Source organism: Chanos chanos, chromosome 5 (genome assembly GCF_902362185.1).
Source record: "Chanos chanos chromosome 5, fChaCha1.1, whole genome shotgun sequence".
Classification (NCBI taxonomy): domain Eukaryota; kingdom Metazoa; phylum Chordata; class Actinopteri; order Gonorynchiformes; family Chanidae; genus Chanos; species Chanos chanos.
The window spans coordinates 4578982-4606136 of NC_044499.1; the positions used below are offsets into that span (position 1 = coordinate 4578982).

At 37.8% G+C, this 27155-nt stretch overlaps 1 protein-coding gene across 1 annotated transcript; it reads right to left on the reverse strand.

The window, feature by feature from the left end:
* Window positions 1–326: 326 nt before the first annotated feature.
* LOC115811335 (CD48 antigen-like) lies at window positions 327–2456 on the reverse strand. Its single transcript, XM_030773493.1, has 4 exons — window positions 2452–2456; window positions 1820–2121; window positions 851–952; window positions 327–457 (listed from the first exon to the last, which is right to left on the reverse strand). The coding sequence occupies exons 1-4, from the start codon at window positions 2454–2456 to the stop codon at window positions 327–329; spliced, it is 540 nt and encodes a 179-aa protein (XP_030629353.1).
* Between the last annotated feature and the right edge of the window lie 24699 nt (window positions 2457–27155).

Genomic DNA, 27155 nt, shown 5'->3' on the forward strand with positions numbered 1-27155 from the left:
ATGACGGAGCAAACAGAACCGTTTGAAAAAGAGAAGTTATGGTCCTGGGTGTGGCTGAGAGTTGGGAACTATGGAAACACTCACAGGTTTCGTATTTTGGTCAAATTGACACACTCTAAAGAGTCATCATTTTGACCCTTTCAAATCTTTAACTAGTTCAAACTTTGTTATGTGACACTTCAACAACTATGATTAAGCTTTCATTTACAAAAGACAAATTAACTTTGTTACATACAAATTGACTTTCATCACAAATTTCACATGACACGTAGGGTTTTGTGTGTGTGTCTGTGTGTGTGTTTGTGTGTGTGTGTGTGTGTGTGTGTTTAAGATGATTTGATCAGTCTCTCTCTGATGTGGACAGTGATGACTGCAGAGATCATGAGGACCAGAGTAACAGAGAACAGCACCGTTTTCAGCAGACACAGAGAGACTCCAGCAGGGGGCGCCACATGATCTGAAAAATATACACAAACATACAAACACCACTTCAAAATGTGTGTGTGTGTGTGTGTGTGTGTTTACTGTTCATTCTTAGTGATTCCCTCTTCTGTTAAACAGAATGAGCTACTAATTTTCCATAGACTGTTTCCTCTACACTTTTAGTGTTGTAGCACTGGGTTTTTAAAGTAAACTTCTGTTGAGAGCTCTTGTCTCTACATAGTGATGCTGATGGTGGTGGGGGTATTACCTATTGAACTTAAACAAAGGAGTTTTATCACTTTTGATTCTTTTCTCCAGCTGACTTTGTTGCTAAGGTTACAAATGATAAAACCATCATTGATGTACAAAATGAGGGTGGAGTCTGCACACACACTCATTCTCTTCTCAGAGCAGGAACTACTGTTACACCTGGTGGTCAGTGAGAGGTCATGACCTTTACAGGTGACATTACAGGAGTCACTGCTGGACCAGTTAAACAGAGCAGTCAGGACAGGAGCCTCTACAGGATCTGAAACACATTGCACATGTTACTAGTCTCAATGCAGTGGTGACTTTTGAATATTTTGACAGCTGAATGAGACAGGAACACTTTAAAGCACTATAAACACACAAGGCTCATGCAGATACACAGTGAAGTCCAGAATCCCTGACCATCCTGTTGGTGCATCACCCAGAAAGCTGAATATAAAAGACTGTGTGGATTAAATGATAACAAGTGACAGTCATTTTGTTGATGGGGAGGGGGTCTCATGTTATCAAAAGCTATAATAACTACACATTAAAACTTGATAAACAGAATGATTTTTAAGGATTTAAATGATATTTTTTGCTCTTTCTCCTTTTTACCTAATTTTTGAAAATCATACCTATGTCATGTATCCAATTTATTCCATGATTGTCTCATGTACAGGAGCACAGTAGTTACGCACATATATGAATATAACACATGAATACAGAATACAGGCACATATAATGATATTAATAGACCCATGAATAATTCATCAACAATCATATTCAAAATTATTCAAAATCATCTTTTTTCAAAACAAAATGAGCACACATGACACAACCCAGCACTAACAGTCCAGTAACTGTCGAGTTATTGACTGATCTCCTGAGCAGGACAGATCTCTACTGATGTGTCCATGAGCAAGATACTCAACCCCAAGACTGTTCTGTGACCTCTGAGAGAGGGAGTATTTTAAATCTCTCTCACTGAGAGTGTGAGATAAATGAAATACAAATGTATGTTTCTGCTTGTTTACAATATTCTCAAAAGATTGATGAATAACTTATGTAGTTGCATAGTTTTGATAAAATTGTTTCAGAGTAGAGACTGCATATTTTAGTGAGTAATCTATTAATTAAGACTCACCTGGAACAGGTATCCTGTATTTAGCAAAATGTAGGCCACTCTCACCAAGTTCCCCTGCCACATAGAGTCCACTGTCATTCTTATGTAGGTTCCTCAGTGTCAGTGAGAGGGTTTCTGTATTGAACTCCACTCTCTCCCTGTACTGGTCATGAAGTTTTACTTTTCTGCTGTTATTGTTATACCTCACTATGTTGATAGTTCTATTGAATGTCCATGCCAGGATGTCAACTGACAGCCGATCATGTCTGTGGATGTCCAGTGTAACAGAGTCTCCCACTGGTACAAACACATCATTCACAGCACTGGAAAGAGAAAAGCCACATTTAAGACTCTCTGTTACTATGTCCACTAATGTTGTTTTATAAGGAGAAATAATATATCAGTTTCTCATTACTGACAAATTACATCCATTATAAACACGAACAACATTTAATAACATGTCATTGATAGAATACGGAGATCACATCTCTTATATCCCAAAGTCAAAGAAAAATTACGCATTTTCCAGCAGGGAGACAGAATTTCTTTAGCCTTCAACTCAAAACAATGAATAAGTCAGTCCTGCATCACAGTTTGTTCTACAATGATGTTCAGTTCCAGTGTGATGTCCAGAACATTCCAACAAGACTTACATCATAACCAAAAAGGAGGACATTCACATAATGTATATTCACAATTAGCATTTTACATTTTGACTAAAAGTCTTGGTGAGCACGTGTGTTTGTCATTTAAATTATATTGCAACCCACTGAATTAATCCTTTACAATTTTAACATGTTTAAATGGCTTTAAAGAATTTAACAGTAATAAGAGTATGCGTTCAACATGAGGATCAGCAGATGTTCATATGTAAGTCTAGGTTTTACATGGTCTCTCTTTTATGGTTGGTCCATTTATTGTTGTCATGGGAACTGGTTGACCAGCTCGATCTCGTGGCTACCTTCTCAGAAAACCAATAGAAGAACAAGCTTTTCTTTTGCCTGTATGCTATCTGCTGATGATCAAAATTTTTCTCCCATGGCGTCATTGGTGTAGCATGCATCACAGGAAGATGTGTTAGCCCGAAGTACTAGATATGATATGAATTCGGAATGCTTAATTCAGCACTCATTAAATCCACTGCTTCCAAAGAAAAGTGAATAGCCTAATCACGTTTCACATGTTACAGTTCAAGACACTGCATTTTAGTTTGATACTGGAGTACATTGAACAGCTCAACAATGAGAGTGAGTGATAGGAAAGAACTCCAACATTGCAGTGGTTTGCATTTTAAGTAAGTGCTGCTCAAATCAAATTTACAGTCCTAGTCATTTCTGGCAGTGCGGTGCCATGAAAAAGTATTTGCCTCCTTTCTGACTTTCACTTTGCAGCTAAAGGTTCCACAACCACTTTGTGGCTGTGAATGCTGGGATTTTTAACACAGGGTTATATGGTGATGCATTTCTGTTATTTTGTGTTCTTTGTTTACTTGGGCTTTCTTCTTTTTTTAATTTTACCATTTGATTGAATACCTGGTAACATTCATAGTCAAATATTCAAAAGTAAAGAAAATCAAATCTGGGACAAATACTTTTTCACAGCACTGGATGATTAAAATGATAAAAGATCACTGAAATACAGTACACACTGAAACACCATGAATACTCACTCACTGCTCTGATCAGTCTGAAAATATACTGTGTGAGACTCAGTCCTTGTCTAAAACCACAGGGGAAACAAGCTTCATACTAAATGATAAACAGACTTCACTGGTGTTGTACTCAAACAAACAGGCTTTTCTCTGCTAACACTTTAACAGAAAATTGCGGCAGTAATCAAATCATAGTGGTCATAGGCATCATTTAATTGCTTCAGAATAGTGTAGCGTTAAATTAATCTATATCTTGAATACACACACACACACAAACAAACAGACCTACCTGTTGTTATGGTCAGTATTCCTAATATGAGCAGTAGGTTCATTCTGATTGTCCTGATTAACAGAGTATGAGAGTTTATGTCATTAATGAGACTGATTCTCTATGGTGTCTCTATTACAGTGTGAGTCTGTCCTCCAGTGTGACTTCCTCATTTAATTGTCTAAAGTGGTACAGCCCCTCTTCTTAAATACCGCATTCTGCTCAGACCACAAAACATCACTTCACAAACATCGTGCTGCCATTATTTCTCAACAAGTCTGAACAGAGAACAAACACTGCAGAGTGGACAAAGGATCAAAAAGACAATGAAAAATCAGATCATTTTAGAGAACAGATCAATCAGAAAATGAATAGTCTAAATTATTGAAAACTGATTTTTTTCCCCTACCAACATAATGATAGGGACACTTCAGTTTACAGCAAACTCCCACTGTCATTGTTGACAGCTGCAAAAACTTTAATTCTGCATTTCAAAGAATCACACCAATATCCTTTCTCAAAGGTTTGACTAAATGCTGTCTGTGACACATCAAGTATCACACCTTATCACTCACATTTCACAGATCATTTTTAAATACAAATTCAAAAGCCATTAGGCTCAAATTTTAATTTCCTTTTGTGTCTCTGACAAACACACTGACTGTTACATGAAAACACACAGATTCTCACACACAAAGACTAGTCACTGTCACGCTGGTGGTGTGGTGCAGGACACAAAGATTGTAGTGACAAAAAGGAGGACTTTACTAACAAACTGAAGATCAAAATACACGTGCAAACTGGAACAAAACCCGATAACAAAAAGGCGCAGCGAAGCAGTATGTAAACTAACACAAACAACGATAGACAAGAGACAGGGGAAACACAAGGGCTTAAATACAAGAGGAAAGCTAAACAGGGCAAACATGATTGGATAAACTTAATAAGGGGGGAACGAGGTTAATAAATGCAACAAACAGGATCAGGTGAGGGGTGGAAACACACACGGAAGAGGAGCGCAAGACATTTCAAACTAAAAGTCCAAAATAAGATGCAGGCTGTGACAGTCACTCTGAAAAAAGCTTTTATTTTATTAATGAACTAGTGAAAATCAGTCCTGGTCAAACACCACAACGCTGAAAAAATTAATATGACACTATCTTACGGCTATGTATGTGTTACGGTACTTTTAAACCATCAGTATAATTTGAATGAAAATTTTAATGATATGAATTCTGATATAAATGTTCAGAGGGTCATGAAACATGAGATAGATGATGGGAAAATGCACAGTTCCCAAATTTCACAATCATGTTTTGTCTGGCGCTATGTAGACATAAAGGAAATGATGGTAGAATGAGTGAGGCATGAGTAGAGAAAAGAGAAGTTACTGTGTGTGAGGTTGAGAGTTATGATACTGTGACTGATCAGAGCAGTTTGAGGGAATATGATACATATGTTTTATGAGTCTTACAGCAACTGAATAACAACACAACTGCATTTGACTGATGTTGCTGAATAAATAAAATGTACAGAGAATAAAGTTTATAAAGATTTATAAAGATCATTATGTCATAAACTATACTCTTATTCCCATGTATGTGTTTGTGTGCACATTTGAGTGTGTCTGCATTGCTGACATGTCGCTAGTGTGTGTGTTATCAGAATCTCAACTTCAAATAATGAGCAATTACTCTGTTACTGGAGTTTAAGGTCTGTCCTGACTGAAATATCTGTTTACTTGGTCACTCATGTGATTTCCTAACTCAGGATGTGGCCATCTCTTCAAATAACCACATCACACGCTTTTCTTTTGATCATAATACTGCTGCACTAAAACACCGTCAGTGCAATTTGTAATTTTCCTTAATAACTGTAGCATGTGTATTCAGATTAATTCCTTTATTCACAATTCACCAGCTAATGAAAGCTGTGTGTCACAGTCATTCACTGTTATAATGATTGTTCTGTCAGAGACACAATTTCACACTTATGAAAACTCATTCGTACAGTAACTCATACACACACACATACACACACATACACAGTTCTCTGTCCACAGGAATATGTACAAACATAACTGTAAGGAAGTCTGAGTAAAAAAATATTGTGGGTATGAGATAATTAAATTAACTTTAGTATTTATCCCATTGACTGCAAATGTAAGTATGATTTCTCTAAGTCATAGATATATATAAGTTTATGTCTGTTCCCAAAGTGTCCAGTAAGTTTGAAATGGAAAGTGAGTCTATTCAACAAAGAGATTCAGATTTCTGTCTTAGTTTGGTGTTAAACCATCACATTGACCTTTGTGTACATATGAAAAGCTGCTTATTTACCAGGCAATTATAGGAACAGAGTAAAGTTTAATTTTTAGAGTTTCATTCTTTTTTGACTGTGTTCTATCCTCTCTAACCTAAACAACGTTTATGTGAAGTCTTCTGTGGTCTGAACAGGGCGTGGTTTTTTAAAAACAGGAGTTGTGTCACTTTAGAGAAGTAAAAGAGGAAGTGGAGGACAGACTAACGCTATAACAGAGACACCACAGAGTCACTCTCTATCTCTGTTTATCAAGGCAATCAGAATGACTCTACTACTCCTGTCTGGAATACTTACCCTAATAACACCATCAGGTAGTGTGTGTGTGTGTGTGTGTGTGTGTGTGTGTATGTGTGTATGTGTGTGTGTCTGTGTATCTGTGTGTGTGTTGTGTAGATATGAATGTAAAAATTCATGTCTGAGACACTATAAAAGCGCTTTAAACCATAAACAACCATTATCTAAAAAGGCTCCTGTATGTTTTTGAGATAATTCATTACAATAATCTACTGTGTAGTGGTATAATGATGGTCAGTATTATCAGCAGGAACCCTCTGAGAAAAATGTAATGTTTGTCTCTATCTGTCATACACAGAGTTTGTACAAAAGACTGTGTATTAAAAGTAATTCTGGGCAAAACAGACATAGTGTATTGTGTGTTCTTTATGTAACAATCACAATTTTAAAATAACAGAATCTCTTTCTAACCAGTATGCAGTAAATAAAATTAACTTTAGTATGTATGCCATTCACTGTATGTATAAATATGAGTTCTGTTTCTGAACAAGCTTTCAGTCAAGGACCATATTCACTTTTGTCTCTGTCTCCACAGTGTCCAGTGCTGAGAAATCTCTGTTTGTAAAGAAGGGTGAATCTGTTGAACTGGACATCCAAGAGGACATGAGGACTGAATATTCCACTGGAACCCTCTAATGGAAATTTAACACATCAAAGAGCGTAGTGAGCTATAACCTTAAATACAAAGATCTGGAAGTAGCAGGTCCTTATAGGAACAGAGTAAAGTTTAATATTGAAACCTTCTCTCTGACACTGGACAACCTGCTGAAGACTGACAGTGGACTCTATACAGCAAAATTAGCTGGTGAAAGTGACAGAGAAGTTGCTCACTACAGGATATCTGTTCTAGGTGAGTAAATGACAGTGCAGTGAGTTTAAATGTGAAACCCTTATCAAGATTGACACTGTGCTGACACTTTCTGTTTTCATCCAGATTAATATTATTTACATTTTCATGCAGTTCAGTGTTACTGTACCAGTCCTTACGACAGACAATGTCACAAACAGTTTTACAGAGTCTTGAGCCTGTGTCCAGTAAGCACGTCTGGAGAAAATTTTCTGAGGACAGTTTTTTCAGCTGTAAATAATCATGAGCGGTAAACTTAAAAAAAAAAAAAAAATTGAGGTCGCCCTCTTCTGGATGTTGAGCCCATTTGTGACGTTAGCTCAGTGTTTTACCATAATATCAGGATTTGAGGAGTCAGAAAAATGAACATTAGTTGGGAGAGAGATGCAGAGGGAGCTGGGTTTGAATGATTACTCAAAAAGTGCATGTGTTTGAACTGGAGAAAAGAGAGATCAGTACCAGTAACTGTTTAAGAAAAAGAAAATTAAGATTGTGTGTTCACCTTAAGCACAGTAAGTCCAGAAAACAAAATACAGCAAAACTAACTACTGATAAGGAGAAAAGTTATTGTTCAATACAGGATACATGTCATAGGTGAGTGTTTCAATAAGGACATGTTTATGTGTGTGTGAGTGATGTATCTTGTACAAATGAATTTCCATTAGCATGAAGCTCTCATTGTGATGAAACTACTAGTGAAGATACCTCTTTGAAATGGATGTTTCATTGAGGGTTTTTTTTTTACCCTATGTTGTCTTTTCTTTAAGATACATAGTACTAAAGAGTTTCATTAATAAAAGAATAACTTTTCACTTTAAAAAGACTCATAAGGCCTGGTAAATCACAACCTCGTGGTAACATCATGCACATTGTGTATATGTGTGTTTGTGTGTGTGTGTGTGTGTGTGTGTGTGTGTGTGTGTTTCAGGTCCAGTGGATGCTCCTGTCCTGTCTGTTCTCTCTAACTGGTCCAACCATGACTCCTGTGATATAATTCTCAACTGTAAAGGTCATGACCTCTCACTGACCTCCAGCTGTAACAACAGCTTCTGCTCCGAGGAACAGACCTCATCCCGAAGCTCCACCCTGAGACTGTATTCTACAGACAGTGCAGTCGTCTGTAACCATAGTAACCCTGTCAGCTGGGAAAAACATGACATGGAGAGGGCTTTGAGATACCTCTGTCCTTTTTATAAAGGTATATTTTTTAAAGTAAAAAGTACTTAAAATAAAAATAATTTTAAGGAGAGACACCAATTCATCCATAACAGGGTTTGCTTTGTCCAGATCTCACAGTATTAAATATGTCCAGTGTCTTGTCTGTTGCATGTGGTGTTTTTGTAGTTAGAGTGTGTCACTTACAAGCTTGGTTTCTGAATTTGGTTAACACTTTGGTCAGTTATAGAAAAATCTTTACTTCCTGGTTTAGACAGAGGCTCAGCAAAGTTTACAAAGAGCAATGGAGGGCAGACAGTGACGTCATCTGGAGACCCCACCCTCAATGTATACCTCACACACATTTATGTTATCTGTAACTATAGCAACCTGTACAGCTTCCAAAATGAAACAACAGAACTAAATCATATCTGCTTTCGTAATAAAAGTATGCAAACAATACACACGCAGACACATACACACACACACACACACATACACACTCAAAGATGCACACATAGATTGTGAGCTGCTGTTTGTATGTTTGTGGGTATTTTTCAGATCATGTGACGCCCCCTGCTGGAGTTTCTCTGTGTCTGCTGAAGACAGTGCTGTTCTCTGTTACTCTGGTCCTCATGGTGTCTGCAGTCATCACTGTCCACATCAGAGAGAGACTGAAATCATCTTAAACACGCACACACGCGGGCGCACACACACACACACACACGAAACCGTGTTCCAGCTGTCAGTAAGCCCGAGATGTAGAAGATTGCCATTATTTTGTTCTGCCAGCATTTTTTTTAAAACTCTGCTCTGGAACTTTTCTTGAGACAACAGGAAATTAAGCATGTGTATTAAAATATTATTTGTTTGTTTATTGAATCCATCTTTAATTGTTTTAGATAAATACGAAATGCTCTAATACACTGTGACGGCTGTGTGTGATGGCCACACATATAGGCCATTGCATCAGTTTAGTTTCAACCTCATTTACCACATACACATAAAATCTGCAATAGATAACCACACAAACAACCATTTGTCCTCCACAACCTTTTATTTGCTTTCAGTTTCTGGGTTAAGTGCACAAACTTGGTTGCTGAAAGATTCTGTTATTCACCATTATTCATTGTTACCTGCCTAGTCATCTCTCCAGAATGGTCCGTCATCGAAAAGGGGTACGTGTGGAAACACAAGCTATTTATTGGGTTCCCAGAGGCAAGGCGGAGGGTCATACCATCTTTAATTATCTGAGGGGACCAGACATCAACTGGTGTTTCCTGATTGTTCTTAATGTGTTTGTTTTGTTTTCTTTAATAAGATTATTGGTTAAATAACCAATGTATGGTTATGTAAATTTCAGTGAATGCATTAGTTATAATTATAAGCTTAGATATTTATGTGTTTGCCATGCTCTGTTGTTTCTCACCCCCTCTGTCTGTTGTTTGGTGCAGGTCACCAAACTATATATGTGTGGGAGCTCCGTGTGTTTAGGCTGTCTTTTGTTCCTGTCTCTTGGTCCTGTCTTTTGTCCCGGCGTATCTGAGCATGACTTATTCTTTTTTTTCCCTTTGAGGCTAAACTGATTTCTGCTGGTTGTAGACCTCCATCACTGGAGGCCAGAGCAGACTTTTTTTTAGTTGTATAAGAATCATCTTGTTTTGACTTTATTTTTGTTTCACTTTCGGTTTGCAAAGTTTAATTTCTTTTTTTTTTTCCCGCAATGAACACATGCAAAATAAACTGCAAAATTCTGCACTGCCACTCCTGTCTCTGTGCCCTTCTCTTGGCCAGCGCTTTACATACACCTATATGTTGTCTAGAATTCCAGTTAGATCAAACATCATTCAATGCTGTAACATAATATGTAATATAGCCTAGTACTCAATAATTTGAATACCAGTGTATCCTCAGTATTTCAGCTGATGTAATATTTGGAAAGTAAATCACACGTTTATATACATAAACATAAATTACATACATATAAATGCACACTGGAAATGCACACATGGATTTCTGTACCTGGGACACGGATCTCAGAGGACAGAGAGAAACAGTTTCCATCGCATGTGAGAATTCCACACCCAACATTCAACAACTTTACTCTTCCCACTCAAAGGGAATGTGTCATTTCTGATTTTGTGTGTCACAAAAATGATTAGTTTCATAAACTCTTCCATTAACTTCCATCATGCACTGATTGAGTTTAATTTACTCACCCACTACTTCACTCCAGTAAAACAAAACCAGGCATTCAACATTCTGCATCCCTTGTTTTGGTTTACTTGATCTCATCTTGTTTTTGAATGTTTGGGAAGCAGTGTCGACTGAAAACAATATTTGCTGGCTATCTTAAGAAGTCTTCAAACTGTATTATAAAACTATACACATTGTATCTGCACCATGAATATATTTTATTTAAAAACTTACATTTTCTTACATTTTAGAATTCCCTGAGGAAATCTGCTCATTTTCTCCAAAAGCAAACTCTCTCTCACACACAAACGTACGCACTTACAACTCCTGACTATAGTTACAGCACCATAAAGAATCTGGTTGAGACATTGCCAACACAGCCTACAGCTAACAATACATCAGAAGTTTCATTTTAATGACATAAATGTAGATTTGGCAAATTGCAGGAAAAACTAGGGGAGGCACACGAACATAGAGATCAGACATCACAATAAAAGAAAAAAACAAAAAACCCTCATATAAAACTTTGTAAATTCAGATAAAGTCATAACAGAAAATGATATGACAGAGTAAAGAGAAACCAGTTGAGAAAGAGAAGTCATTGTCCTGGGTGTGAAGTTTATTAAAAAATTAAAACAAATTTTTCAGCTGGTGACCAGTGCTGAAGTATGTAAAGGTTTATGAAATCACACAAAGTCATTATTGCATCATTTCAGAATTCCCTGACGAAATATACTGGTTTTGATAATCATTTTCTGCAAAAACAAATTGTCTCTCACACACTCACATCTCCTGAGTATAGCTATAGCACTATAAAGAATCTGGTTGAGACATTGCCAACACATTGTGTAGCTAACAATATATCAGAAATTTGAAGATGCAGTTTAATGACATAAATGTAGATTTGGCATGTTTCAGGAAAAGCTAACATAGAGATCAGACATCACAAGAAGAAACAACAACAGAAAAACAGGAGAAAAAACAACCCTCAGATAAAACTTTGTAAATTCAGATAAAGTCATAAAAGAACATGATATGACAGAGCAAAGAGAAACCATTTGAGAAAGAAAAGTTATTGTCCTGTGTGTGGCTGAGAGTTGGAGATCATGGGGGAAAAACCCATAGGTTTGGTAAACTGACTTCTTCTCTCTGGTTTATTAAAAAAAATGTATGTGTTAAATCTGTCACTTAGTGACTCAGACAAAAGCAGTACTGAAGTATGTAAGGGTTTCTGAAAGCACCCAGACTCATCACTTTGACCCTTTCAAATCTTTAACTGTACCTGATACTTCAACAGCTCTGATGAAACTTTTGATTACAAAGGACAAATCAACTTTGTTACACAAAAATCAACTTTGATCATACATTTCATATTAGACTCAGAGTGGTGTGTGTGTGTTTGTGTGTTTGTGTATGTGTGTGTGTCTACGATGATTTGATCAGTCTCTCTCTGATGTGGACAGTGATGACTGCAGACACCATGAGGACCAGACCAACAGAGAACAGCACCATCTTCAGTAGGCACAGAGAGACTCCAGCAGGGGGCACCACTGCATCTGAAAAATACCCTCAAACATACAAACAGCACTTCAAAATCTATGTGTGTGTTTACTGTTCATTCTTTGTAATGCTCTCTTCTGTTAATTATATGAGCTACATATTTTTCATAGACTGTCTCCCGTACATTTTTAGTGTTGTAGCACTGGACTTTGAAGGTAAACTTCTGTTGAGAGCTGTTGCCTTTACATAGTGATGGCCGGTGAGGGGGTGGGGTGGGAGGGTAGTTTTATCTCTTTTGATTCCTCTCTCCACCTGACTTTGTTGCTATTGTTACAAATGATGAAACCATCACTGATCAAGCTATAAGTCACAGGTCATCTACACAACCTGTGTATCAATCTGGGCCTTTATGGCTGAGCAGTAAAATGAATGAATAGATGAATGAATCACCTTTTGTAGGAGAACAAAGTGTTATGTTCTTTGAATCATGTCTCCAGCTGATTTTATCACTATGGTTACAAATGATGATACCATCAGTGATGTACAAGGTGAGGGTGGAGTCTCCAGACACAGTCATTCTCTCCTCAGAGCAGGAACCACTGTTACACCTGGTGGTCAGTGAGAGGTCATGACCTTTACAGGTGACATTACAGGAGTCACTGCTGGGCCAATTAGACAGAACGGACAGGACAGGAGCCTCTACAGGATCTGAAACACATTGCACATGTTACTAGTCTCAATGCAGTGGTAACTTTTTGGAGATTTTGGCAGCTTAATGAGACAGAAACACCTTATATCACTATAAACACAGAAAGCTCATGTTTATAATATTCCTAAAAGTATGGGGAATGACTAATATAGTACCATAGTTTTGGTAAAAATAAAATTTGTAGTAGAGGCCACATATCTCAGTGGGCAACCTATTGATTTCGACTTCAGACATCAGAGAGAGGGTTTCACTGCTGAACTACGCTCTCTCCACGTACTAGTCGTGAAGTTTTAGTTTTCTGCTGTTATTGTAATACCTCACTATACTGATAATTCAATTAAATATCCATGCCAGAATGTGAAATGACAGCCAATCATGTCTGTGGATGTCCAGTGTAACAGAGCCTCCTACTGGTACAAACACATCATTCACACCACTGGACACTGGAAACAGAAATCCATCAAAATCCATTAAGTCCACCATTTTCTTTAGTTCTTATTATTTCTCATCCTTTTCAAAACTAACCAAGCACACTTAAAACAATTCAACAGTCGCAGTCCATTAATTATTAGGTTTTTGGAAACAGCATAATAGCATAAGCATAATAGCTCTCTGCTGATGTACGCTGGAGCAAGACACTCAACTCCAAGACTGTTCTGGACACCTCTGAATCTAATACCACTCATGTAAAGAGCACAGCCTGAGCGTGATATAAATTTAATATGATATGAATGTAATGAAGAGAGACATATAATATTCCACGTGACCACATGCCCTGCATCACTGATGACAATCGTGACTTAGCCAGGATCAAACTGCCAACCCTCACGTTGCAAGGTGAGCACCTAACCAGCCAAGCCACAGCAACTATGTTTATAACACTCCTAAATGTGTCATGAATATTTAATAAAGTTGTGTAGTTGTGGTAAAATTGCTTTCTTACAAGAGACTGCATATTTAAGACATGTTTACCCAGAACAGAAATCCTGTATTCCGCAAAATTCGGGCCTTTCCCATCAATATTATTTGCCACATAGAGTCCGCTGTCAATCTTCTGTAGATTCCTCAGTGTCAGAGAGAGGGTTTCTGTATTGAACTCCACTCTATCCTTATACTGGTCATGAAGCTCTACTTCTGTGTCACCTCTGAGATACATCACTATTTTGATACTTCCATTAAACTTCCATGCCATCCCGGTGAAATGCAGTCGATCACGTCTGTGGATGTCCAGTCTAACAGAGTCTCCCACCAGCACTGACATGTAACTCACAGCACTGGACACTAGAAAAAGAAGAATCACATTTAAAACATGTCAAAATCTGTGTTTTACTCTGTGCTCAGTCATGTCCTTTTATGAAAACAGGACACATTATTAACATCTCATTAGTATCAAACTAATATTAACTATTAATAACAACTGGTAGGATCTCACAGGTGATGAGACAAATCAATGGAAAAATAACAAAATTTGTTGAGCCTTCAACTCAAAATAATTAACAAACAATCACTGCATCACAGTTTATTATACAATGATGTCCCAGCATGACTGGGTTCAACATAAGGATCAGCAGATGTTTATATGTAAGTTTAAGTTTTACATGGCCTTTCTGTTATGGTCAGTCCATTTCTTGTTGTCATGGGAACTTGCTTAACAGCTCAATCTTGTGGCTACCCTCTCAGGAAACCAATAGAAGAACAAGCTTATCTTTTGCATGTATGCTCTCTTTTGGCAATCACAACATTTTTACTTTTTCACAGCACTGAATGACTAAAATGATTTAAGATCACTGAAATACAGTACACCCTAAAACACCATGGATACTTGGTCACTGCACCATGATACTTATCAGTCTGAAGATATACTGCGTGAGACTCAGCCCTTGTCTAAAACCACAGGGGAAACAAGCTTCATACTAAATGATAAACAGAGTTCACAGGTACTGTACACAAGCAAACAAGCTCTTCTCTGCTAACTTTTTAACAGAAAATTGCACCAGTAACCAAATCATAGCTATCAGTCATCATTTTAACTGCTTCAGAATAATGTAGCATTAAATTAATCTATATCTTAAATATTGAAAATTACCCTTAATAGCCATTCATCTGACCAAGAACTGTGTGTAAGTTGAAAATTGTTTCCTCAATAAGTTACTGGTTTACAAATTACCCTGCCCCCACCAAGAAAATAATGAAGCATGGATCATCAGCCCAAACACGATTAAATGGATTATTGTGAATCTCCTGATGCTTTTCTGAGAATATTCTGTTATATTACAGAGCATTGTGGTCTTTGGAAACTACAGTGTCTGTTTTGATCACAAATGTGACTTCCTGATTCACGCATTTAAGAGTAACAATGCCACTCTCATTATAAAGCCTCACTCTTTATCAAATTATTTTTCTGTAGCAGAGGGCTGCTGCTCAGAAACAGATACAAATACAGAATTTCTTCTCATGTTTTAATCATAAACGCATTCAGACTTCTTGCCCAATTCACTGTGAAGAATAAACATGTTGTTTATACAATACACTAGAAAAAACAATCACTGGGAAAATACTCAGGACAGAAGTGAACATTCAGGTAAAAAAAAAAGATAGGATTTGAACACCAGGTGTTGCCAATATTGATGACCGGTGAAGAAAAAATTTTAGAGAAGTCAGTGAGAGCTGGTTGAGTAGATATTTTCAATTAAAAATTAATCATTAAACAAAAAAAGACATGCAGAAATGAGTGGACATATAGCTCTCATTATGGTTCTCATATATCTCATATATATTAACATGTCTGCACATGAACACACACACACATACACACACACACACAAAGAGACAGACTTACCTGTTGTTATGGTCAGTATTCCTAATATGAGCAGTAGGTTCATTCTGATTGTCCTGATTAACAGAGTATGAGAGTTGATGTCATTAATGAGACTGATTCTCTATGGTGTCTCTATTACAGTATGAGTCTGTCCTCCAGTGTGACTTCCTCATTTAATTGTCTAAAGTGGAACAGCCCCTCTTCTTAAATACCACATTCTGCTCAGACCACAAAACATCACTTCACAAACATCGTGCTGCCATTATTTCTCAACAAGTCTGAACAGAGAACAAACACCGCAGAGTGGACAAAGGATCAAAAAGACAATGACAAATCAGATCAGTTTACAAAACAGATCAATCAGAAAATGAATTGTCTAAATCCCTGAAAACTGATGTTTTTTTTCTGTTTCTACCAAATAAATGATAGGGAAACTCGACCTTACTGCAAACTCCCACTGTCATTGTTGACAGCTGCAAAAACTTTAATAATGCATTTCAAAGAATCACACCAATATCCTTTCTCAAAGTTTTGACTCAATGCTGTCTCATACCTTATCACTCACAATTCACAGATCATTTTTAAAGACAAATTCAAAAGCCATTAGGCTCAAATTTTAATTTTCTTTTTCTTTTCTGCCTCTCACAAACACACTGACTGTTACATGAAAACACACAGATTCCCTCTCACACACACACATGTAGACCAGTCACCCTGAATGAAATTTTTATTTTAATAATGAACAAGGGAAATCAGTTTTGTCCGAACTCTACAGAACTGTGAAAAACACACTAAGAGACTGATAATTGAGCATGAGCTATATATGTCTGATTGTAATTTTACAATATTAATATTTAAAATGTTTTTTTAATAATAAAAACACTAACATAATATTTTAGAAGACAAGGGCATGAAACGTGAGCTAGATAATAGGAAATTACACAGTTTCTAAATTTCACAATCATTTTTTGTCAGGTGCTATGTAAGCATAAAGGAAATGATGGTAGAATGAGTGAGGCATGAGTAGAGAAAGGAGAAGTTACTGTGTGTGAGTCTGCATCACTGACATGTCACCAGTGTGAGTTTTCTCACAATCACAACTTCAAATAATGAGCCATTATCACTGTTACTGGAGTTTAAGGTCTGTTCTGACTGAAATATTTGTTTACTTGGTCACTCATGTGATTTCCTGACTCAGGATGTGGCCCTCTCTTGAAATAATCACATCACACACTTTTCTTTTGATCATAATACTGCTGCACTACAACACCATCAGTGCAATTTATATTTTCCTTAATGACGGTATCATGTGTATTCTCGATTCACCAGCTACAGTATTCACCTGTACAATAACTCATGCACACACAGATACACACATACACACACACGCACGTAAACTTGCTCTGGTTAAAACACTCACCTACAACATATAAGACTGAAGTTGTAATTGTAATAAAACTGGTGTAGGAAATCACTTTACTCTGAGTCTGGTGTTTTAAACACACAGGAGTGTGTCAGAGTCTGTCCACATGAATACATACAAACATTACTGTAAGGAAGTCTGGGTAAAAAAAATATGCACTGTGAGTATGAAATAATTGAATTAATTTTAGTATTTAACTGCAAATGTAACTATGATTTCTGTTTGTAAACAAACTCTCATGCTGTGTCCAAAACTGCTCACTACTCACTATATAGGGCTCTATACAGCGAGTCCAACATTTTGTAGTGCTGTCTGGATGTGTAGTGAGAATATTTATACCCTATATAGTGCGATCAAAATATCCCACAATGCATCGTGAATAGTAGGGTACAACCGATGTACCCTACGTCGATTGACTAAGACCATCATGCATTGCAGCCTGTCTCGTGAAAGCAGGCAAGTCTTTACAGACCAGTCAGATGCAGATGTTCTGGCGTTTGTTTATGCGACAGAGATAAAACATTACGAATATCCGGTGCATAATTATGTAGCAGCGTAACATTGAAGTAGTGTCTGAAATGAACAGCTTTCTGCCTGTATGCCTTAGTGAGTGTTCTACATACCAAACACTAGATAGTGATTAGGGAGTAGTGAGTAGGAAGTGTTTTCAGACACAGCGTCAGTCATAGAAATAACTAAGTTGGTGCCTGTCTCCACAGTGTTCAGTGCTGAGTTTTAATTATAAGGTGAGTCTGTTCATCAAAGTAAACAGAGAGCACAAAGAGACAGAAGACAGAGAGAAACGGCCAAACAGTCGCCACTGCAAGGAATGCGTCATCTCTGATTGTCTGTGACAAACATGACTCATAAACTACCACCCCCCCCTCAGCTTCCCTCATACACTGGATGAGTTTCATTTACTCACCCACTACTTTACTCATGTGAAACGAAACAAGGCACTCAACATTCTGCATCCCTTGTTTTGGTTTACTTGATTCCATCGTATTTTTGAATGTTTGTGAAGCAGCATCTCCTTAAAATAATACTTGTTTGCTGTCTTAAGAGGTCTTCAAACTGTATAATAAAATTGCATGCACTGCATCTGTTCACTGAATATATTTTATATGAAAACTAAAGGGACACAGTATCATTTTGATAACAGATAATCCAGCCCAGATAACATTTTGTAAATTCAAATAAATCCACAATAGAAAATGATATAAAAGTGCGAAGAGAAACCATTTGAAAAATAAAAGTCATTGTCCTGGATGTGACTGAGAGTTGGAGTTTGGTATTTTGGTCAAATTGACTTACCCCCTCTTATTTATTAAAAAAAAAAAAGCTAGCTAATGTCATGTTTATGAGTGGATTAAACCATTTTTGCAAATATATAGTACGTTAACAGCTATAGGGCTCCCTATTAGAGCCCGACCGATATATCGGCCAATATGAGCTACTTGCCGATAAATCCGTATTGGCGTTTACAATGGCCGATAAATGACAATTAAAAAAGAAACGGAGAGACGGAAGATGTTATGAATGTTGTCGTTGTGTAGTCTGTCCTCTAGAGGGCACACTTCAACTCCACTGTAAGAAACACGTGTGCAAACACAACAAATGACAACAATCGGCTGATCCAAGCAGAGTTCCACAGAGTAGCCCACAACGGAGATGGTTTGTGTTCATGGTAAGTTGATAATTGTAGCGTGAAATACATTACTCAAATAATAAAAAAAATCCCTCATCTCTAACCCAAATAAGCTTGACAACATTTATGTCATCCATGCCTGGTTTTGCTGCAGTAATATTAAAGCCCGTACCATTGGTCAAACATCAAAATGACGTTAAATCTTAGGGTAGTTGAGTAGTAGGCTAAGCTGTAGGCTCACTCATTCACTCACTCATTATCTAAGCCGCTTTTCCTGAATAGGGTCGCGGGGAGCGTAGGCTAAGCTGTCGACAAACTTGATTGTAGGTTTATTTATTAAACAGTGCGGCAGTTCTTGTGAGTAAACAAACAATGGTTCTATCATTTCTCCCTGGTCCGTTCTAAAAATTGTCTGGCAACATCACTTACAGGGGCTTATAACGCTATCCATTGCTAAATAAGTAGTAAGTCCTCGTTGCAGACAGTCACGTAGTATTAGATGCATTCAACAGCAACGTTTATTCTAGGTCCCTATCAGTTTACTGCATAGTCTAAAATGGCATGTTTGAGATGGCACCAAATGATGGTTAAATAATGGTTTCTCATAGCTTACATTGGACACAATTAAAGTAAAAAATACATGTACATGTATTTTTATATACCTTTAACTTTTATTTACAAAACTTTAATGTATTTCATTGTACCTTTGTTCAAAGTACAATTTTTGGCAAAAAACAAGTTTATTTTTAAACTGCATTATGTATCATGATTTTGGTTAGGACTCTTATATAGGCTAACTGCACACAACAAATGTTCATCTTTGTTTGTTATGGGTTTCGGAAAAAAAAAAGAAAAAAAAAAAAAAAGAATACCGGCCATGTCAGGGAAAACAGGGGACTCTGATGAATGAATAAGATGAATAAGATGTTTATTGGGCCAGGCAGAAGTCTTTCAATACACTTGGCAGAAAGTGGAATCCAAAAAACAAGCAGAGGTCGTACCACAGAGCAGTCAGAGGGAGGCGAGCAATCCAAAACGGCAGACAAAGGCAAAATCCAGAGACAGGCAAAAGGTTCAAAAACAGGTACAGGGCAAAGCAGGCAGGCAGAAGAGGCAAAATCCAACAGGCAAAAATAGTAAAAAAAAAAAAAAAAAAAAAACAGGCAGAGGTCAAACACAGAAGGCAATCAGAATATGAGAAGGCCAGTACAACACACTGGGGAAAGCGGTATGAACTGACAAACAAAGGGTAGAACAGGCAGGGTTTAAATAGACAGACTAATTACAACTTCAACCAGAGACAGGTGAGCACAATGACACAATAAGTGAGGGGCGGGGCCAGAGCACATGGAAAACCAAAATAAACAAAAGCACATGACAAAACCAAAAACAAATGACAGCTAATACCAGACCTGACCAGCAGGGGCACAACAGAGAGCAGTTCATGCAGGAACCCTGACAGGCCATATATCATTATCGTTTTTTAAAATCCTCAAATATCAAAATCGGTATCGGTCTTAAAAATCCTGTATCGGTCAGTCTCTACTCCCTATTGCCTCTCTTACCTATTTGTCTACACAAAACACAGGTGGCAGAAAACGGGTCTCTTTGGGTGGGCCTTATCTATTCAGAAAAGTGTCAGAGTTGTGTGTTGTAAATTGTTTTTTTTTCTTTGACGCTGGTGGTTCGTCCAATTTTGTTCTGTCGTCCTCCTCATCCGGCTCTCCCCAAATTTTACAAAACCGACAATATAAATAGAAAGTTAAAAACAAGCAAAAAAAAAACCTAACGTTACCTCTAGCTAGCAACAGAACACGTGGGGTCCTGTATGGGAGGTATTCCCTGCCAAAATTAGAATGAAAATGAAAACGGTAAAATGAAAGTTCAAACCCCGTTTTGCCATCTCTTTTTCAATACCTGGACGTACATATTCTGCCAAAATGAAAATTAAAATAAGATACGATTTTCATTTTCATGAGAAGCACGAGTCTTTTCTGACAAAAATAAAAATAAAATATCTTTTTGTCATTTCATTTCATTAGTTACACCTCTCCTTTCAACACATTTTGCGGTAAAAATCAGACAACAAGCAAACGAAAAGACAAAGTTCATAATCCTATGGCAAAGTCCTGCTTTGCAATTTAATTTTTCGTCATCAACGTGCTGTATCTGACAATATGAAAAGGCAAAGGAAAACGAGCATTGCCTTATCGCTTTTCGTTTTCGAGTTTGCCTACATGTAAATAACGAAATTAGGACACGTTTTCCTTATTTCAGGAGTGTTTTGATGATATTTTAGTTATATTGTCAGCCACTTGAACAAACAATAACGTATTATTTTTTAATATTAAATTAAACAATTCCATCCTAACTTGTCTTGGACTGAACAAAGGTGGTCTTCACTACAGCTCTGTTTAACCCTTTAAAAATCTTTAACTGTAATTCAAACTTTGTTACATGATATTTCAACAGCTCTAATGAAGCTTTTGTGTACAAAAGACAAATGAATTTTGTTACATATAAATCAAATTTCATCATAAGTTTCATATTAGACCCTAGTGATGTATTTGTGTGTGTGTGTGTGTGTGTGTGTGTGTGTGTTTATGATGATTTGATCAATCTCTCTCTGATGTGGACAGTGATGACTGCAGACATCATGAGGACCAGAGTAACAGAGAACAGCACCGTCTTCAGCAGACACAGAGAGACTCCAGCAGGGGGCGTCACATGATCTGAAAAATACAAACATGCAAACAGCGCTTTAAAATGTGTGAGTGCGTGCATGCGTGTGTGTTGGTATTTATTGTTTATTCTTAGTGATGCTCTCTTCTGTTGAAATGAATGAGCTACTAATTTTCCATAGACTGTTTACTGCACACTTATAGCGTTGTAGCACTGCGTTTTGGAGGTGAACTTTTGTTGAGAGCTCTTGTCTCTACATAGTGATGCTGATGGTGGTGGGGGTATTACCTCTTGAAGTTAAACAAAGGAGTTTTATCTCTTTTGATTCTTTTCTCCAGCTGACTTTGTTGCTATGGTTGCAAATGATGAAACCATCAGTGATGTACAAAATGAGGGTGGAGTCTCCAGACACAGTCATTCTCTCCTCAGAGCAGGAACTACTGTTACACCTGGTGGTCAGTGAGAGGTCATGACCTTTACAGGTGACATTACAGGAGTCACTGCTGGACCAGTTAGACAGAATGGTCAGGACAGGAGCCTCCACAGGATCTAAAACACATTGCACATGTTACTAGTCTCAATGCAGTGGTTTTAGATATTTTGACAGCTTAATGAGACAGGAACACTTTAAAGCGCTATAGACAAAGAAAGCTCATGCAGATATACAGTGAAGCCCAGAATCACTGACCATCTTGTTGATGCATCACCAAGAAAGCTGAACATAAAAAACTGTGAATTAAATGATTCCAGTAACAGTCATTTTTTAGGGGGGGTCGTCTCATGTTACTATAATCCGCACATTAACTGCACATTAAAATTGAATAAACAGAATGAAATTTATTATTTAATTTGCATGATCTTTTTGTTTTTCACCACATTTTTAAAAACTGTACCTACATTAGTATGCAACGTATTTGATTTGTTTTTTCCCTCATTTCTCTATGTATAGGAGCACAATAATTACACATATATGATATAGTATGTGAATACAGGCACATCCAATGATATTAATACCTATTTATATAGTATTTATAATTACTTGCATTTAATCTTATGAGTTCTTATTATTTTTCATCCTTTTCAAAACAAAATGAACAAACATGACACAACCCAACATTAACAGTCCAGTAACTGTTGAGTTATTGATTGCTCTCCTGATCAGGGCAGCTCAACCCCAAGACTGTTCTGTGACCTCTGACAGAGGGACTATTTCAAGTCTTTCTCACTGAGAGTGTGAGGTAAATGTAATACTTTTATAAGTCGTTTGTTTATAATAATCTCAAAAGATTGAAGAATAGCTAATACAGTATTGATACAACTGCAGTAGAGACAGCATGTTTTAGTTGTCAACCTATTAATTAAGACTTACCTAGAACAGACATCCTGTATTTAGCAAAATGCAGGCCACTCTTACCAAGTTCCCATGCCACATAGAGTCCACTGTCATTCTTCTGTAGGTTCCTCAGTGTAAGTGAGAGGGTTTCTGTATTGAACTCCACTCTCTCCCTGTACTGGTGATGAAATTTTACTTCTCTGTCGCTATTGTAGTACCTCACTATGTTGAAAACTCCATTAAATGTCCATGCCAGGATGTTAAATGACAGCCGATCATGTCTGTGGATGTCCAGTGTAACAGAGTCTCCCACTGGTACAAACACATCATTCACAGCACTGGACACTGGAAACAGAAAAGCCATATTTAAAACTGTTACTGTGTCCACTCATGTGGACATGTTTTATAAAGAGTGGACATCCCATTACTGACAAACTAATAACATCCATTAGAAATATAAACAACATCTAATAACATGTCAATGATGGAATGAAGAGAGAACATCTCATATGTACCAAAATGAAAGAAATTTTTTCAGCAAGGAGACAGAATTTGTTTAGCCCTCAACTCAAGACAATGAGTAAGTGAGTAGTTTAGTTTAAGAGTTTATTTGTCATATGTAGGTTGACACAGGGTCAACGGTACAATGAAATGTGTGAGAAGAGAGAAACAGGTCAACTCAGCAATAAGAGCACAAGGAGTAGAAGAGCAAAACAGGGGATTTAAAAAGAGTAGGGGAATAAGGAGTATACTAAGAAAGAAAATATAAAAGAGAGTTATAAATATATAAAAGGAGTTAACTAAGAAGAAAAATATAAAAAGAGAGGTATGCGTAATGAACAATAAGGTACACGGAGGGTGCGCAATAAATATAACAGAATATGGAACAGAATATGAAATATACACTATATACATGTAAAGGACGCTTAGATTTAAAGTTTAAAGTGGCGAGTGTGAACAACGGTATTGCACATGGGGGATGTACAGCTTTATGTACCAGTGTAAGTGTCAGTGCAGTATCATGTAAACATTGTGAATCATAGTAACCTGTGAAGGTAGACAGTGCAGTGCAAGTTAGTAGTGCAACAGTGCACTTGAGCAGTGAACAGTGCAACAAAGTAGGTAGTCCAGACTCCAGTGGGGGGGGGGGGGGGGGGGGGGGGGTGTTTATTTGTGTGAGTTAAGAAGCCTGATGGCCTGGTGGTAAAAACTGTCCTTAAGTCTGGTGGTGCGTGCAGCCATGCTCCTGTATCGTCTGCCAGACGGTAACAAGGAGAACAGTCTGCGTGCTGGGTGGCTGCGGTCCTTAATGATCCTGTGGGCCTTCCACAGACACCGCTGGTGGAGGATGTCCTGAATGGCAGGGAGTCTGCTGCCAGTCACGTGCTGTGCCGCATCCACCACCCTCTGTAGTGATTTGCGGCTGTGGGCGGAGCAGTTCCCGTACCAGACCGTGATGCAGCCCGTCAGCAAGCTCTCGATGGTGCACCTGTAGAAGTTGGTGAGGATGCTGGCGTTCATGTCAAACTTCCTCAGTCTTCTCAAGAAATAGAGCCGCTGGCGAGCCTTCTTGACCATGGTGTCTGTATGTAGCGACCAGGAGAGGTCCTCGGTGATGTGTACACCGAGGAACTTGAAGCTGCTGGCCCTCTCAACTTCAGCATCACTAATGTGGATGGGGAGGTGCCCACCCCCCCTGCTGTCTCCTGAAGTCTACTATCATCTCTTTGGTTTTACTGACGTTGAGAGAGAGGTTGTTGTCTTGGCACCAGATGGTTAGTGCCCTCACTTCCTCTCTGTAAGCCGTCTCATCGTTGTCTGTGATGAGGCCCAGAATGGTCGTGTCGTCAGCAAACTTGATGATGGCATTTGAACTGTGCTTGGCAGTACAGTCGTAGGTGAACAGGGAGTACAGTAGGGGGCTGAGCACACAGCCCTGTGGTGCGCCTGTGTTGAGGATCAGTGATGATGAGGTGTGACTGCCGATTCTCACCACCTGGGGCCTGCCCGTCAGGAAGTCTAATATCCAGCTGCAGATGGAGGGTGCTAGACCAAGTTCAGCGAGCTTTGAAACGAGTTTTGAGGGGATGATGGTGTTGAATGCCGAGCTGTAATCGATGAAGAGCATTCTCACATAAGTAATCCCCTTGTCCAGGTGGGTGAGCGTGGTGTGTAACGCCATGGCGATGGCGTCCTCTGTGGCCCTGTTCATTCCACAGTGATGTTCAGTTTCAGTGTGAGGTGCAGAACATTCCAGCAGGACTTACATCATAACCAAAAAGGAGGACATTCACATAATGTATATTCACAATGATCATTTTACACTTTTAAATAAAAGTCTTGGTGACCACAAGTGTTCATCATTTAAATTATATTGCAACCCACTGAATTACTCCTTTGCAATTTTAAATATGTTTAAAGGTGTGGAAAGGGTTTAACGGTAATAAGAGGATGCGTTAAAGGTTAGGTTCAGCAGACGTTCATAGGTAAGTCTGGGTTTCACATGGTCTCTCTTTTATGGTTGGTCCATTTCATGTTGTCATGGGAACTTGTTGAACAGCTCAATCTCGTGGCTACCTTCTCAGAAAACCAATAGAAGAACAAGCTTATCTTTTGCCTGTATGCTATCTGCTGACAATCACAACTTCTCTCCCATGGCGTCAGCAGTGTAGCATGCATCACAGGAAGATGTGTTAGCCCAAAGTGCTAGATATGATATGAATTCGAAATGCTTAATTCAACGCTCATTAAATCCACTGCTTCCAAAGAAAAGTGAATAGCCTAATCATGTTTCAGATTTTACAGTTCAAGACACTGCATTTCAGTTTAATACTGGAATACATTGAACAACACAACAGTGAGAGTGAATGGTAGGAAAGAACTCCAACATTGCATTGGTTTGCGTTATTTTAAGTAAGTAGTGCTCAAATCAAATTTACAGTCCTAGTCATTGCTGGCAGTGCCATGAAAAAGTATTTGCCTCCTTTCTGACTTTCACTTTGCAGCTAAAAGGTCCACAACCACTTTGTGGCTGTGAATGCTGCAATTACTTTTTCACACAGGGGTATATGGTGATGCATCGCTGTTTTTTGTGTTGTTTGTTGTGGTGACCTTGTGACATTCATAGTCACACATTCAGAAGTAAAGAAAATCAAATCTGGGACAAATACTTTTTTCACAGCACTGGATGATTAAAATGATAAAAGATTACTGAAATACAGTACACACTGAAGCACCATGAATACTCACTCACTGCACTCATCAGTCTGAAAATATACTGCGTGAGACTCAGCCCTTGTCTAAAACCACAGGGGAAACAAGCTTCATACTAAATGATAAACAGAGTTCACAGGTACTGTACACAAGCAAACAGACTATTCTCTGCTAACAAAGGACTGCTGCTCAGAAACAGATACAAATACAGAATTTCTTGTCATGTTTTAATCATAAACGCATTCAGACTTCTTGCCCAATTCACTGTGAAGAATAAACATGTTGTTTATACAATACACAAGACAAAATGATCTCAGGGAAAATACTCAGGACAGAAGTGGACATGACATTCAGGTAAAAAACAAAAAAAAACAGGATTTGGACACCAGGCATTGCCAACATTGACTACCAGTAGGGAAAATCTTTAGAGCAGAAGTCAGTGAGAGCTGGCTGTGTAGATATTTTCAATTAAAAATTAATAATAAGAAAAAAACATGGAGAAATGAGTGGACATATAACTTTCATTATGATTCTCATATATCTCATATATATCAACATGTCTGCACATGAACAAACAGACAGACACACACACTCACACACAAACACTCACAGACAAACACACACACACTCAAACATACACACACATATACAAATACAAAAACAGACAAACAGACTTACCTGTTGTTATGGTCAGTATTCCTAATATGAGCAGTAGGTTCATTCTGATTGTCTTGATTAACAGAGTAGGAGAGTTTATGTCATTAATGAGACTGATTCTCTATGGTGTCTCTATTACAGTGTGAGTCTGTCCTCCAGTGTGACTTCCTCATTTAATTGTCTAAAGTGGTACAGCCCCTCTTCTTAAATACCACATTCTGCTCAGACCACAAAACATCACTTCACAAACATCATGCTGCCATTATTTCTCAACAAGTCTGAACAGAGAACAAACACTGCAGAGTGGACAAAGGATCAAAAAGACAAATCAAATCATTTTACAAAACAGATCATTCAGAAAATGAATAGTCTGAATCATTGAAAACTGATCTTTTTTTTTTTTGTACCAAATAAATGATAGTGGGAGTTTGCAGTAAGATAATGTTTCCCTGTTATTATTATGACAGCTGCAAAACCTTTAATAATGCATTTCAAAGAATATCCAATATCCTTTCTCAAAGTTTTGACTCAATGCTGTCTCATACCTTATCACTCACATTTCACAGATCATTTTTAAAGATTTTTTTTCTTTTGTGTCTCTGACAAACACAGATTCTCACACACACACACACACATGTAGA

Coding starts and splice junctions, on each gene's coding strand:
- LOC115811335 (XM_030773493.1), bottom strand. Junction 953..1,819: donor ATACAGGATACCTGTTCCAG/GTGAGTCTTAAT, acceptor AATGTGTTTCAG/ATCCTGTAGAGGCTCCTGTC. Junction 458..850: donor CCTCTCACTGACCACCAGGT/GTAACAGTAGTT, acceptor TATATTTTTCAG/ATCATGTGGCGCCCCCTGCT.